Source organism: Varanus komodoensis, unplaced genomic scaffold (assembly GCF_004798865.1).
Source record: "Varanus komodoensis strain SLA01 unplaced genomic scaffold, ASM479886v1 scaffold7_3, whole genome shotgun sequence".
NCBI lineage: Eukaryota > Metazoa > Chordata > Lepidosauria > Squamata > Varanidae > Varanus > Varanus komodoensis.
The window spans coordinates 18,041,813-18,057,258 of NW_025336480.1; the positions used below are offsets into that span (position 1 = coordinate 18,041,813).

At 43.2% G+C, this 15,446-nt stretch overlaps 1 protein-coding gene across 1 annotated transcript in view; it reads left to right on the plus strand.

Moving 5' to 3' along the window:
- LOC123035759 (proton-coupled amino acid transporter 1-like) overlaps window positions 1–15,446 on the plus strand; it is a 45,385-nt gene that overhangs the window by 5,408 nt on the left and 24,531 nt on the right. Inside the window, exons 2-6 of the mRNA XM_044454289.1 lie at window positions 5,584–5,731; window positions 7,778–7,868; window positions 11,934–12,022; window positions 13,188–13,283; window positions 15,055–15,139. Coding sequence (XP_044310224.1) covers window positions 5,589–5,731; window positions 7,778–7,868; window positions 11,934–12,022; window positions 13,188–13,283; window positions 15,055–15,139 — 504 coding nt within the window. The 5' untranslated portion in view covers window positions 5,584–5,588. The remainder of the gene's footprint in view (window positions 1–5,583; window positions 5,732–7,777; window positions 7,869–11,933; window positions 12,023–13,187; window positions 13,284–15,054; window positions 15,140–15,446) is intronic.

Genomic DNA, 15,446 nt, shown 5'->3' on the forward strand with positions numbered 1-15,446 from the left:
TTTCCCAGGAAGTGAGGGGACCGGATGCCATGATCTTAGTTTTCTTAATGTTGAGTTTCAAGCTAACTTTTCTGCTCTCCTCCTTCACCCGTATCAAGAGGCTCTTTAGTTCCTCTTCACTTTCTGCCATTAGAGTGGTATCATCTGCATATCTGAGGTTGTTGATATTTCTCAATAACCAACTTGTGATTCATCTAGCCCGGCCTTTCTCATGATCTGCTTTGCATATAAGTTAAATAGGCAGGGTGACAGTATACAGCCTTACTGCACTCCTTTCTCTATTTTGAACCAATCAGTGATTCCCTGTCCAGTTCCCACTGTTGCTTCTTGATCTGCATATAGGTTTCTCAAGAGACAAATAAGATGGTCTGGTACTCCCATCTCTTTAAGAACTTGCCACAGTTTGTTGTGATCCACACAATCAAAGGCTTTAGCATAGTCAACGAAGCAGAAGTAGATGTTTTTCTGGAACTCCCTAGCTTTCTCCATGATCCACCGTATGTTGGCAATTTGATCTCTAGTTCCTCTGCTTCTTCAAAATCCTGCCTGTACTTCTGGTAGTTCTCAGTCCACATACTGCTGGAGCCTAGCTTGTAGGATTTTGAGCATAACTTTGCTTGCATGAGAAATGAGTGCAGTGGTGCGGTAGTTTGAACATTCTTTGGCATCGGAATGTAAACTGACCTTTTCCAATCCTGTGGCCACTGCTGAGTTTTCCAAATTTGCTGGCATATTGGGTGTAGCACTTTTACTGCATCGTCTTTTAGGATTTTGAATAGCTCAGCTGGAATACTGTCACCTCCACTAGCTTTGTTGTTGCTCAGACTTCCTAAGGCCCATTTGACTTCACATTCCAGGATGTCTGTGAATTTCTTAGTGCTTTCCTGCCTTAGCTAAATCAGGCATTCATTCCTTTAAAACTTTTATATCCTGTCTGCTACCGAGGTTTCCGGATGGTCAGAGAACAGAGAATTTGCAGAGAACACTCATTAGCAACATGGTTATCCAGAGAGATAAGACTGAAGAAAGAAAGGGACCTGGCTCACTGCAGTTATTATTCCTTTTTCTAAAATTATGTCAGTTACACTCTTCCTTTTTCCACCTCCAAGGATGCTGAGGGAACCGGCATGCTTTTCTTCTCCACTTTATCCTCACAATAACCTGGTGAGGCTCAGAGTCTCTGGCTGGCCCAAAGTCATTCAGTAAGTTTCATGGTGAGCGAGGACAAGAACCTGGACCTTCCACTTCCTGGTCTGGCACTCAGACCAATACAACTGAGACAAGGCAAGGGTTTTTTTAAAGACTGTCTTCCCAGTCTTGCAAAACATCATTCACCCACCTAATAATGGATTCTGTATAATCTTGAACATAGATTATAGTACTGTTGGTGTTTAAACTTCCTAGGGCAGAATAATGGTTCTATGAACAATGCTTCCATGGACAGGAAACATTCATCCTCTGACAAAACATGTGAGTGGTGTGGCAAGTTCAGCCTGAGTTCCTTGCAGGGGCTGTCATGTTTTAATAGGTCATCAAGTAGAATGGTTTTTTGTTTTGTATTTGGGAAACAGATAATCTGACCCTTAGGAAGTAGAATTAGTTAGATCTTCTTTCAAAATAGTTCTCGTTCTCTCTCTCCCCCCCCCCCCCCCCTCTCTCTCTCTCTCTCTCTCACACACACACACACACACACACATACCATGCTACCTGTTATAATGAACCAAAAATGCCAATTATGGTTGAATCTGTGAAATAATGGTTGGCTGTTTTTGTCAATCAGCATATGATCAGCTGTGAGGTCACAGTACTGAATGGATTTCTGAACTAGGTTAGGCAATACCTCTGTAAGCAGGCCCTGATGATGCTAGGACTACCATATTATGGCACAGTCCTATGGAGATGACTGTAAGCCCTCAAACTTAGAAGCACATGCTCATCCAATGCAGGGTGGATGGAGTGGCAGAGGCAAATTTCACCTCTCTGTTCTGCTGCTCTGCATTTTTTCTAGGTAACCTTTTTGGCTATCTAGCAGTGGCATTTCAGAGGGGGAGGAAAGGGGGTCGGAGTGGCTGCAGAATACCTTGTGTTCTGGCTGCTGGAGAATACTCCCACTCTGCTGTCCTTGGAGTGCAGCTGGCTATGAGAGGTCAGGAGAGAAAGGGCCAGTGCTCTGGTTCCCAGCTGTAAGGTTAGAACACTGTCTCCTCTGTAATACCCCTTGGCTATAAATTTCACTGAAGTAAATACAAGGACAAAAAGTAGCTAGACCTTATGGCCTCTTTAGAAGCCAGTAAAGTCCCAATAAAATGCCACTTGAAAAGCACGAGGGCTCCATTTTGCAAGTGCAGTGAGTGGTCTCGCAGTTCAAGAGGAACAGCATCCAGCTGGCAGTGGGAGAAGCTGTCAGTAGGCCTGTGGCTCTAAAGCACTCGCTGTTGCCTTTGGCCCTTGACAGAAATTGTGCTTCCGGTACGGCTCGTGCTTTAGAATGCCCGAGTCAGTAGTTCTCTGGCCTCACACATTCTTGCCCGAGACATGAAACAGAAAAATACTTCATGAAGTAATGTATAAGCAGTGTCCAGGTTTGGATGCAGTAGTAGTTGGATGGATTCACTGTCACAAAGCACTCAGCTCATCCTCCAGACTGCAGTTTGGAGGGTCAGGAATGCGCTGTCTGAACTGGAGCAATGCTACTTCAGAGGCGTCTACTTCATGCATGCATTTAATGTGTTCACTTGCATATCACCCACTTCTTCCTTTATACATGTTAGGTTTATAGCTCGTAAAGTCTTAAAGAACTATGAAATATAGTTTAAAGTCCATTACCACCCAGTCCTATGGTGCGTGCTGGGTATCTTCGAACTATCTTGGTCTCCCTGGGCAAAAAACATTTTCTGTGCCTCTATTCTTGCTTTGCTGCATGGTTTTTCTTTCAGTTAAAAGGCACATTTTGGAAGCTGGATGCTTGTTTGGGCGCAGATGACATTAAGAGCAGGAACAGATCATAATCTGTGCCAGGAATAAGGACACAGGAAATTGCCTTATACCAGATGCATTCACCATCATGCTGAACCAGCTTGCAAATAAGCCACAGTGCACTGGCTGTTCTCTGAACAACCCACAGGATGCCTGCCAGATGACTGGGCATAGTGTGGGTCGCCTCCATCTCCTTCCCCTCAGTCTTTCCGCCGGCTCAAGCACTTATCTCAGGGGCCTTTGTAGAAATCACCCCTCCCTCCTTTAATCTAACTGACCACTGCCTTTCCTTGAAGTCTCAAAAAGTGCAACTATGTTCATAATTTTTATTTTATTGCTATGTCAGTCTTTTGCAAGTGTGCATTTATGGCTATCTCAAATGAGTAGCCTTGTCTGTTTCAGTTGTTAGAAAATGGACGATGGACGATGCGAGACTGTATATAAACTCATCTGCTCACAGTTGTCAGGGTCCAATTAATTTCCAAGTTGTCAATTGTAAAGCATCAATAAAAGTGGCAAAAGAAGTTGTGTCAAAAGCAATGGTGAAAGGAACAATATCTCCTCTTAGCAATGTAATCCTCACAATTTTAAGTGTGCTGACAGTCCTTACAGTTTTCCACCATTTAAATGCTTCCCTGAATCTCTGGCTGCTCCAAAAGTGGGAGGTATTAGCTCCCGCAAGCACACGCATGAGGAGTTAATGGCTGGGAGTTAATGGAGGGGGAATCGGCAGCAATTTAAAGGCTGGGAAGTAAATGGAGGAAAAATATGTGTACCTGTGGTAACAGAGCAGTTAATGAAGGTACATAAATTTCCCCTTCAGTTACTTCCCAGCCATTACATTGCAAACATTTCTGTGGTCTTTTTGAAACGGTCAGGGAACCACAGTAACTGTTCTAAAAAGGAGCCATAAAAATGTAGCAGGGAGTTAATATCTACCACTTCTGGAGAATCAGGGAAATGTTAACAAGCTGGAGGACACAGAGAAGTGTCCATTCATCACTTATAACTGAGGGGAGGGGACGCCTTCTCCCGACCTTAATCCTTTGTCTTCCCACTCCCCATTTGTAGTGCGTTTGTATTGCGCTTCTCGGTCCCTCCTTTCTCTTAAAGAACCAGTTAATAAAGAACCAGTTATTTCTCCCCTGGTTCATTGCAATGGTGAGCAAATTAGCCAACCTCATGGCAATAAGCATATTGAATAGCTGTAAATACACACTTGAGCAAAATTGATAAAATAATATTGAAAATAACTACAACTCTAATTGCACATTTTTAGCACGAGAGAGAGGGGGGGGCCATGAAAAAAGTGTCAGTCCTTCCAAGGTGCTGTTTTGGCATTGCTGGAAGGGCAGTCATTGGAAAGATCATGAAAAGAGAGCAACATGGGATTTTTTTATTTTTATTTTTTTGATGTTCGGACTGGGCAGTTCTTTAGCTGTTCTCTGCAACCCTTGAGGAAATTGCCTTGCCAGGTTAGGCTGACGCAATAAACCAGCATGGGAATGAACAACCCTAAAACAACCCATGGGTTCTCAGGGTGGCTTGTATGTGAAGAACAAGCTGCTGTGTAGAAACAGCACTGGGCTTCCTGGTCACCTATGGTGGAGAGGGAGTCCACCCACATTAGAGTCAGTCCATTGGTCCGTTTAGCCCAGGGTTTCAGGCAGGCTCGACAGGGTTTCAGGCAGGATTCTTTCCTAGCCTTACCAGGAGTTCCTGGGGGTTGGTTTTGGAAAATCCTGCAAGCTGTGTTCCCTCCCCAAGTATAAAAGATTTATTCATTTAAATTAGCAATACCTGGAGGCCAAATTGGGTGAAGTTACTGCAAAATTTAGAAGTAGACAGAGCACCACCTTTGAAGGCTGGAGCCAAGGGTCAGACTAGATGGCCTGAGAGGCCCTTTCTGACTCGCTCTGTTTCTATGTTTCTATGAAGGCAAGTTCATCAGTGTGCATGGAAGGGAGAAGTCAGTCTTTGGGTCTTTGCATAATTTTGGTTGCATACTTTGATCTTCTAGTTCCTGAAATCGCAGGCCCTGGTGGTTTAAACTGTGACAGATATGTAGGTCCTTGGTTTTTTCTATATGTGTCATCAGTATACCTTGCAGGCAGATTGCAGAATTCAGGAAACAGACACTGACTTCTGCCGCCCTGTTCTGTGTGTGGGATGTGCCTCTTATCCTGATGGTTGAGGAAGAACCGGTGCACGCTTTGCAGTCAGCCTATGCCGATCATGTTCATGGTAGTCTTAATTGCTGAACAAATCAATATGGGGCATTATTCTTGCCTTCAGGGGAAAGTGTGGGTGTTCTGGACTTTGACAGGATTATACTTCAACTCTAGTGATAATTATAGGTAAAGTGCTGATCCCAAAGCAGTTCTCTGCTGAGGAGAGAGTGCTGCTGTTGCCACTCCTCAGGTACACCAGGAGGTGTGGTGCTATATAACTCCTCCAGGCAGAACTTGCTCCACTAAGAGGAGCACGACACTTGCACTGCAGCAATGTCCCATCCAGAGAAGGCCCATGCAGTGAAGCCCACAGCAGCCCCTGGGGGAGACGTGGAGCTAGCAGGAACGATGGCATCTAATCCTGCTTTTCCCACAGTCACCATGTCCACCAGGAGGTTGTGCAGTGAGGACTACAATGACTACAGCTCAACAGAGGTGACTCCTGATGGCAGCCCCCCAGACGGCCCGAGCAACTTCTCCAGCCCTTCATCGTACCAACGGTTTGGCGAAGCAAATGGGACAACGTAAGTTAAAGAGCTCTTCATCAGGATACGTCTGTGTGCCTGTTGTAGATAGGCTAATTTGGCCTCTCCAAATCGGTGTCCTGCAGTTGTTTTGTACTACAGCTCCCAGCATTCTTGACCATTGTCCATGCCAGCTGGGTTTGCCGGCACTTGAAGTTCAAAGCATCTAGAGGGCAGCAGTTTGGGAAAGGCTGGGCTAACTGATTTTAACTAAGAGAGAAACTTGTTCATCAGGTCAGGCTCCTTTCAGATAGAAATAGGAGTAAGGAGGTGGTCGTATGTCCTAGTTCTGCAGGAGTAAGCGCACTGGGTCTATTGAGAAAATGGACTCGGGCATGTACTCGAATTCTTCTTTCATGTGACAGTCACTGTGGCCCACGGGCTTGCACCTCTTAGGCCCTTGGGAGCATGAGTCCAGCCAGCTGAGACTATTGTGGTTTCAGATCATTTGGGCATGGAACTTGAATTTCTTCTGGGCCCTTTTCCCCTTAGGAAAGCGTAACTTGCAAGTACACATTTTTCATTGATGTGTTGTCCATCTGCATTATTTCCTCCAAGCTCCTTTGAACATGGAAAACCTGCCCCTTGCCCTCATTCAGTGTACTGAAACTCATTAAAATAATGAGCCATAGCTTTGCTTTGTTCTCAGTCTGTCTTACAAATTTGGTTCATTGAAGTCCCAGATTTGGTTACAGGCCATGATTACATGCAGGAACAAGCTGGGACTTTAAGGAAACCCAATATAGCCATGTTTGCTCCTGCGAGAAAAGGTGATCTTATCAATGTCTCGAAAGGTATTTGAATTTTTAGGCTTTTACATGAGAACAACATCTCTATCTTTAAACAAATACCCTCTCTTTCTAATTGCTAAGACTGTGCTCTTGTGACTTTATTATTATGGCTTTACTTGGGAATTTGTTTTGCCACACTTTCCACGAAAATGAGTTTCAGATTGCACTGAGCATCTGCTAGAGATGAGAGCTTTTTCAGAGCTGCACAGTGGCATCACATGCTGTATGCTTTTTTGACAGCTTCAGCTGATACACTAGCAGCATACTTTCTTGTAAATTGAGGATCTGTTGTGCATACAAGGGCAATCTGGTAATACGGCCTCAGTAGATACGGCCTCTTTATGTAGGGCTCACTTTGAAGACAGCCTAGGAACTTCAATTTATCCAGAATGCTATTAGCTCCCAGGAGGTTGACATGGCACCAGTCTTTTGTGAGGTATGCTGGTCCCTGGTTTATTTCTCATGTTGTAAGCCGCCCCGAGGTTTCGGCAAGGGGCGGCATAGAAATGTTATAATAATAATAATAATAATAATAATAATAATAATTTCTAGACTAATGTAAAGAAGCTTATATTGGCCATTAAAGCCTATGGTCCAGAATACCATAGAAGTGCCTTCTCCTATATGGTTCTGTTGTGGCAAAAACCAGATTGATAACTTGCATTGAAAACACAAAATATTACTATTAATACTAATAGAGAGCCAACATGACATAGAGTGTTAGGCAGGGACTTGGGAGTCCCAGGTTCTATCCCCCACTTGGCCATTAACTCACTGGGTGACTTTGGACCAGTTGCTGACTCTCAGCCTAATTTACCTCACAGAAAGAGAGAGAGAGAAATTGGACAAGTGATATTTTTTTTCCATTGTGAGGGTAAAATGAAGAGGAGAAGGAAGATGATGAAAGCTGCCTTGGGTTCCTTGCAGGAAAAAGGGTGGGCTATAAATATAATAAATACATAAAGTTTAGTGTTGTTAACATGAATGTACCACAATCTAGAAGCTTCTGTAATGATCAAATATGTGTACCAATTTGATGTTAAATTATAGCTGCAATCATCTATATTATGCGAGCCATTTAGAGCATCCCCCTCTAGCCATTTAGAGCCTCCCCCAGTGGAAATGTATGTGCAGGTTTTCCACTGTGTTTCCACCTTACCTCCTGAATACATAACCTTGGCAGACTCTGCCTGGAAGCAATGGGGCTGCATCCTTTGAGGTACTCAGTGATCTCTTTCTGTTCTTTTCTCTTCAGATGGCTCCAAACCTTAATACACCTGTTGAAAGGGAACATTGGGACAGGCATGTTGGGTCTCCCATTAGCCATCAGAAATGCTGGCATTGTGGTAAGAATGCTGCTTTGCATTGCAACCTTTGTTTGTTTCTTGTCGTGCAGGTTTAATTAAATCGGTATCTTTTTCCTTGTTTCACAATTGATCCTCGTATTGCTGACTTAGGGAGAAGTCCTGTGGATATCTATTGGGAATTAAGTTAAATCGAATTCAAATAGAGCTTACTTTGCTGTACTCATGTATAGGATAGCAGCTTAGGAGTTTAGTTATGGGGAAAATCAGAGAATTCAAATTCTCTAGAATTGAACTGGGGAATAATCTGAGTTAATCTGCTATAGTTACAAAATATTGCTATGCAGTCCTGGAAATGGATAGGCTAGAGGTTCAGCTGCTGGTATTCTACAGAAGAATGACCAAGATATCAAACGTAAAATAAAATATGTTGTCTGCTTCTCCCAACTATTGTTTTTGTTATCCTTCATGGGTCCCACTGCTTCAAAGCAGATATTGGAAGCTGCTACTGAAATGTCTACATGTCTGTATCTGGTCACAAATTCCCTACCGGGGCTTGAGGGCTGTGATGGGAAGAGGGAAAAAGAAGTCAGGGAAGTAATTTTTTGCTATCTATGAAAATGGCCCTTGGCTGCTTTTAGAGTTCTACTTGAATCCAGGATGTAAGCATATCACAGAAAACATGTGCCCTTGATTAGACAGAAGGCTGCAATGAAAGACCTATTTGTCTTACATTTCCTAGCAATTTAAATAATGTCATTAAAATTATCCAAAATGTATTCAGGATCCTCTCCTTCCTGTTCTACCAACAAGGCTTCTAAGAGCATGGAAGTTTGTCTGTTTGTGCATTATGCAGTTCAGCTGGGATACTTTCTGACTCATGAAATAATTACCAAGGCAATCAAGTCTGCAGGTCATAAATTGAAAACACTTCCCTTTAGTGTGTAGGCATCACTCCCTAACTTCTGTGTCTCAACATGGATATTGAAATCATTCCAGCAATGTGGGATTCTTCAAGGATGTATACTTCAGATCATGTAGCCCACAATTTAGCTTTGTTGCATCAAACTAGTTCTGTTGTAATGTACATTGCATATAAAAGAACTGAACTAGCTACAAACAAGTTATTGGTATAATTATCAATTTAAAATCCTTGATGTTATGTACCATGAATTATCAGGTAAAGAGAAGAAGACCCCTGCCTTGCAGGTTTACAGTCTAGCAGACAAGACAGTTGGGAAAGGGAAGAGGAAATAATAGGGCAATTGCTTAAATTTGCTTCTGAAATCCATACACCTTCAATTGGCTCTTGGATTGTTCCAGTGCTTGAATGCTTACACATATGAGCAGTACAGATGGCCATCTATGAATAGATGGAGAATAGATGGAGATATCAAGAAAGAATGACCTATTTTTAAGCTTCACTGTTTTGCCTACTAGGAGCCTTTGAAGTACTTTAAAGTAAGGTGTAATTTAGGCAAGAAAGGAGTGGTAACAGACCAGGCACCCTAAAAAAGAAGGAAAGCAAGGGATTGAAGAATAAAGAACAGTAGTAGTGAGCATAGAGGAAACTGAGTTTGTTAAAACAGAAATAAAAGAATCATGTTAAAACAAACAGTAAAGCAAAGACTGGCAGTAGAGTGAGTCAAAAAGAGAATGAATTTCAGCAACATTTAAATGTTGACTGATAATGGTTTTTACAGGAATATGAATAAAAGGAGAAAAATTGGAAAAGGCTCACAGTTTAAATACTTGGGGAGAAGGCAGAGTGTTACTATAACCCAACGTAAGTTAATTGGGCTTTAAAGTTCTTATTTTTTCAGTGATATATCTTCTTCTCTTGCTAGTTCTGATGTCTCCTCGTTTACACATTGAATGTCAGGCAATAAGGAGAAATTGGAAATAGCAACAAAGCAAGCAAAGAGGTGTTGAGCTTCTGGTTGTTGGTCTGAAAGTGAAAGGGACAGTGAATCTTAAGAGGGAATAAAAGGATCAAAAAGATGCAGCTAGAGAGAAGAGGCATAGAACCACACTTAAAGAACTCCCATTGAAAGGAGAAGCTGAAACATGAACACAGAGAAAAACATGTTCATGGCATGGAACCTATAAATCGTGTGTTCATTAGAACTCAAATAATAGAATTGCAAAATAGAATAGCTGTATGAAAAGCAGAAAATAATAAGAAGACAAAAGTACCATGCAGCTTAAATTCCCAGAGGGTGGCTACATTATTCTGTGGAAGAAAAAACAGTAACATCTTTTGATACTTTAAAGACCAGCACATTCATGATGGCATAAGCCTTTGTGGACTATGGTCCAGTTTCACCAGCTGCAGAAAATATTAGCTTGAGCTGCAATTATATTGTAACATATTTGATGGAAGTGAGTTGTAGGCCAGAAAAGCTTGTGCCAGGGTGGACTGCATGCAGTTCCCTGTCCCTTTTTTGCATCCCCCCCAATGACAACAAGAATTCAATGATGACAAGAAAACAGCTGCCAGGTAGCCCAGTTTTTAAAGGATAAAGCAGTTGTTTGCTGCCAAAATATGTTGGCATCAGCAAAATAGCCTCATTTCACTGACATCACTGAATTTCATCAACAAACAGCTGGTTTATCATTCAAAAAAGGGCTGTTTTCCTCACTTAATTTTGGTGGTAAATTCAGCAACGCAGGAATAGGGATATGGCTTCTAGCTGAGCAAGGAGGGTAACTTTACCCTGAAAGTTGCTTACCTCATCATATGCCATAATGAATTTGCTTTTAGGTGCCCCAAGATTCTTAGTTGTTCATGTAGGTTAAGTGCATCCTTCATTTCTTGTTTGTTAAGAACAGAGTCCATGGGACAGTAGGACCAAAAGCCAGATTCAGAGGGAGCTAACAGTAATATTAATAATGTAATTTGGGTATTTGGCATTTCTGAAGTATAAGATCAGGAAAAATAGGGTAGTAACTTTACGTGAAAAGAGGATACACTTGTGTTACAGAAAACATGCCCATATGCAAACCAGCACCATGTTGGCTTCATAGTGGGGCAGCAAGCTCCTGGATTGCTCCTTTTGAAGCACTCTCGGGCAAGCTTGGGGCAGGCTTCACGGCCCAGCAATGAGCAGCACAGGGCCTGCACATTCTATTTTCCCCTTCCTTATCCTGCTCTAAGGAAGGCACTGTCCCCCTTGATCTATTGAGCAGCCTCCTACTTCGAGATGCAGGTGTTCCGTTGTTCCTGGTTTGCCCCTTAAGTATTGGAAAGGATTCCACTTAATGCAAAATGGCTCTCCTGTCCAGCACTGAATGGGCAGAGACTGTTCTTTTCCAGAACTGCTGCCTGAAAGTGGGCTTCCCACCTGGGCACAGGAGGCTGAGCCTTGTGTGTTACTGCAGGCCGGACTCTGTCTGTGGGCTGCTGAGAGAGCCCTGAGAGAGCCAGGGCATTTGCAGTGGCGGGAGGCGCTCGAGTGTGGTCAGTGGGAAGCTTGGCACATTTCCTCTCCTCTGTTTAGGTGGCCGTCATGAGCCAGGGTTCCACTAGAGTCGTGGAACTGAATGGCTACCAATGGGGAAGTTCCCAGCAAATTTCCTCCATGCCATTAGATGCCCTTCACCGTCAGACACCTTACCCTCAGCTCTCCCACTTCCCCCCATCTACAGTGTGGGCATAATAGTCATTTATTTTACAGGGTTCTTGAGAGGATGCATGAAGAGCCCTGAGCACTTAACAGTGCTATATAAATGTTGTGTGAATTATTAATATCAGGCCTTAATAAGCATCAGTGTAATGCAAACTCCGTCTGAGAAACCAGGGTTCCTTTGCTCCTCGAGTGTGAGGGTCTCCTCTTTTTTGCTGAGTGACTTCATGCATTCATGCATGCATGCCATTTAGACTCCGCAACCCTACATGGTTGTCCTTCTTTCCCTTTTATCTTCACTACAACCCTGTGAGGAAGGCTAGGCTGACTAGTCACCCCAGGAGCTTCAGGCTGAGTGGGCATTCGTACCTGGATCTCCTGCACCACCCTAGCTCTGCGCTTTCTAGATGGTTCGGAATAACTTGTTTGATTTCACTGGCATAAATCTAAATCCCTTCCTACTTCGTCTCACATTATTTAGATGGGCCCTGTCAGCTTGGTTGTGATTGGGATCATCGCAGTGCACTGCATGGACATCCTGGTGAAGTGCGCCCACCACTTCTGCAACAAGTAAGAGCAAATGTAGACGCCTGAGATTCCTCAAGAGAGCAGGCTTTCTTTTCTTTCTTTCTTTAAAATTTTTGTATCCCGCCCTTTACAGTGTCTCACGGCGGCAATAACATAAATAAGACACAGCATCTTTAGTATGGACCACCTCCACCATTCTTTGGACATGAGTTGGACCAGGTGGCAGTTCTCATGTGTCTAAAGCACAGATGCACCAAATCAGGGAGGCTAGAATGTGAATGATTTATTTCACAGAGGGGAAACTGAGCCTGAGAGAAGGCCCCTTCTCTGGAAAAGCCTAGCCAATCCAGCCAGAGCTGTTTTTCACACCAGATATGACGCGTGTGCCACTGGGCCGCGTTATGCCTGGGTGCAACAGCCTCCATGATGCTTTCTTGTACTTTTTATACCTTGTTTGTATAATATCGGTGAGAAAGCCCGATGTGCCTAGGAGCTTCTGATTCTCTTCCATGAGAACTAACAACTTGGAGGGCCCATTTTATTCTGTGAGGGGAAACTCACGGCGTAGGCAAAGCAAGTTGGTGAAAACGGGTAGACTGCATAGTAGCAAGCTGAGCTCTGGATCAGTAGTAGACAGCTTATGGCCCCCCAGATGTTTTGGATTACGACTCACATCAGCCCAACTTGCATGGCCAAGTGGTCAGGGTTTATAGGAGTTGTAGCTCCTACCTTGCTCTCAATTATAGCCTCAGTTTTCAAGGCATTTTTTCCAAGCTCTCAGAATTATCATAATCATGGTTATAACTATACTACTGCTAGTTTTGTGAAAAGATCTTGAAAACTGTGGCTATGATCCAGGGTGGAGTGAGTAACCACCAAAGGCATGGTATGGTTTTAAGTTAATAGGGGGGGTAGGGAGGACATGTCTGGACCTAAGTCAGTATTTGCAAAAGCACATGCAGCCACCGTTATACGCATGGAAGCAGTTCTAAAAAAACAGATACGTATCTGCATTATTCCCACTTTCCTTGTGCATGCATTGGACTGTGCCGTGGTGAAGCTGCTCTTGCATTACTAGGCACGTGTGAGATCCTTTCTGAGAGTTACTGTTTTCCATAGTCATAAGCAAATACCTGCTGCAGATCCATTTAGCTCAAGAATGGAGCTAAATTCTAATTACTCACCTCTCTTTTTCCCCCCCAATCAGACATCAGAAACCGTTTCTGGATTATGGGGATGCTGTGAAGCATGGGCTGGAAGCCAGCCCCAGTGCATGGCTTAGGGATCACTCCCTCTGGGGCAGGTAATTTCCTTGCTTTTGTTTGTGAGTGTGTCGATAGGTTTGCTGTTGTAGTCTATGCATGCAGAAAAAAGTGGATCTAGAGAGTCTGAAAACACAATCCTATGTATATTTCAATAGGAAGAAATATTCCTTGGGAAATGCTGGGAGTTGTGGACTTTTCTTTGGTCTAAACATACATACGATTGCACCCTCAAACATTTTAAATTGGTGGGATGGAGCAAGTGATAGACATCACTTGTTTTACACAACAATGTTTTTAGATGCTACTTCCTGCACGCATAGAGGGATTGACACCTGTTGGGAAACTGGCGTGTTTGGCATGGGAACTGCATAGCCCCTTTATGAGTCTGCCATATGGTTGGCCAGGTTTGCTGCTCTTACTCTGGAAAGGTCTCACTGTGACATCACTGGGCAGCACTCAGTACTGCCACCATGTTCCTACTCGATCTGTGGCACCAGTGGGAGCCACCACACACGCAGCAGGGAGTGAATCCGTCTAAACTCAGCCCTGGAAACTAGCTGAGATGCTCTTTTCTGGATTGGGGGAGGTTAGCAGAGCCTCTTCTGCAAACTCTACATAGAGCTTTATAGGTCAAAGCTAGCATTAGGATTGAAAATGGACTGGAAGCAGTGGAAGATAGGCATGATATTTTCACCTCGTCTCATTCAGTTCTTTTCTGAAGCCAGGCACTGGTCGAGCTCACACAACAGCCTCCCTTCACTCCAGAGATAAGGGGAGATAAAGCTGCTTGTCATCAACAGCACATTTTGAGCTCTCAGATTACCTCACTCACCCTGAAGGACCCTGAAGTTCCCCCGTACCACCTTCAGGAAATTGCTGTCCAAGTGTAAGCAGAACTACTGCACATCAGTCCCATTTACACCTTACTTGGGCAGCTAGACATGATGGGTCAAGGATTTTGAAAACCACTGAAATATTAAGGAGAGCATGGCTTCTTTTCCTCTCCCAAAACGGTTCATTTTCAAGATGACTGAGGCTGTTTTGATTCCCAAGCCAGGCCCAAACATGGATTGAAATAGGCTTGGAAAATTGGTTTCAGCCAAGAGAACCTGGATCTGACTGGGATCATGTGTGAGCACCTTGCCTACCTTTGCCACTGGCTTGCAACTATTGATATCTTCCAGGTCCTATGGCAGTTTCTTCTCAAAAGGTCGCACTCTTGCCTTTAAGGAGGCTGGGACGATTCCATCTCTGAAAGAGATGTTGATGACCTCCTGGACCCAAACGGCTGTCTGCTCCTTGCCAGGTATAATCAGCCATAAGGAGCAAGGATTGAACAAACATGGGGTCAGCCAAACTTAGCCAAGTACACTTCATGCCCCTCTTTAGACCTCACAAACTAAAAATCACCAAACAATAGAGAACCAGACATCTAGAAACATTCAAGAACTAAACTGTATTAACAGTGGAGTTAATGTGGTGATGGCTAACCTCAAAATGTCTTGCAAAGTGTGCCTTTCAAAGGTTTTGCACTTTTGTTCTAGGGCCCCAACTCAATGTTAACACTCAGAGGATGCAGACTTAATAACAAGTTATATTTTCTTGGAGTTTGCTGCCACTTACACCTTAGACATTATGACTTGTATTCTAGGAGACACCCTTTTTGCTAGCATGCTTTCAGATTTCTGTGACTATGACAAGTTTTTAAATAGAAGTTGTTCTGAAAGCACTTCTCAAGCCTCAATGTTTCAATCAGGTTGAATTGTTGTAATTGTTCATCTTTCACATGTGTGTCTTACTACTTTGCAGGTACCTAGTGGGTTTTTTTTTAATCCTTACTCAGCTGGGATTCTGCTGTGTGTATTTTGTATTCCTGGCTGACAATCTAAAACAGGTAAGACTCAGCATAATTTAATATGGTGTCATGTCTAAATGCAGCATAGGTGAGAGTTCAGGAATTTAAGAGCTCATCTAATTTTAGCATCTTCATCATTCGTGTAACCAGATGGGCCTTGTTCTCATAACTAGAGTTGTCCTAACTTTTCACCCTTTCATGCCCTAATTTTTATTTAAGCTTGTGACAAAAGAGTGTTTTAACTATGGTATAGGAACACTTGGGTGGTCCTATAAATCTAACTTTGCCTTTCCTTAGCATGGTAGAGATGTTGCCCTTGTTTTGTTCTAGAATAGTGAAATTGAAA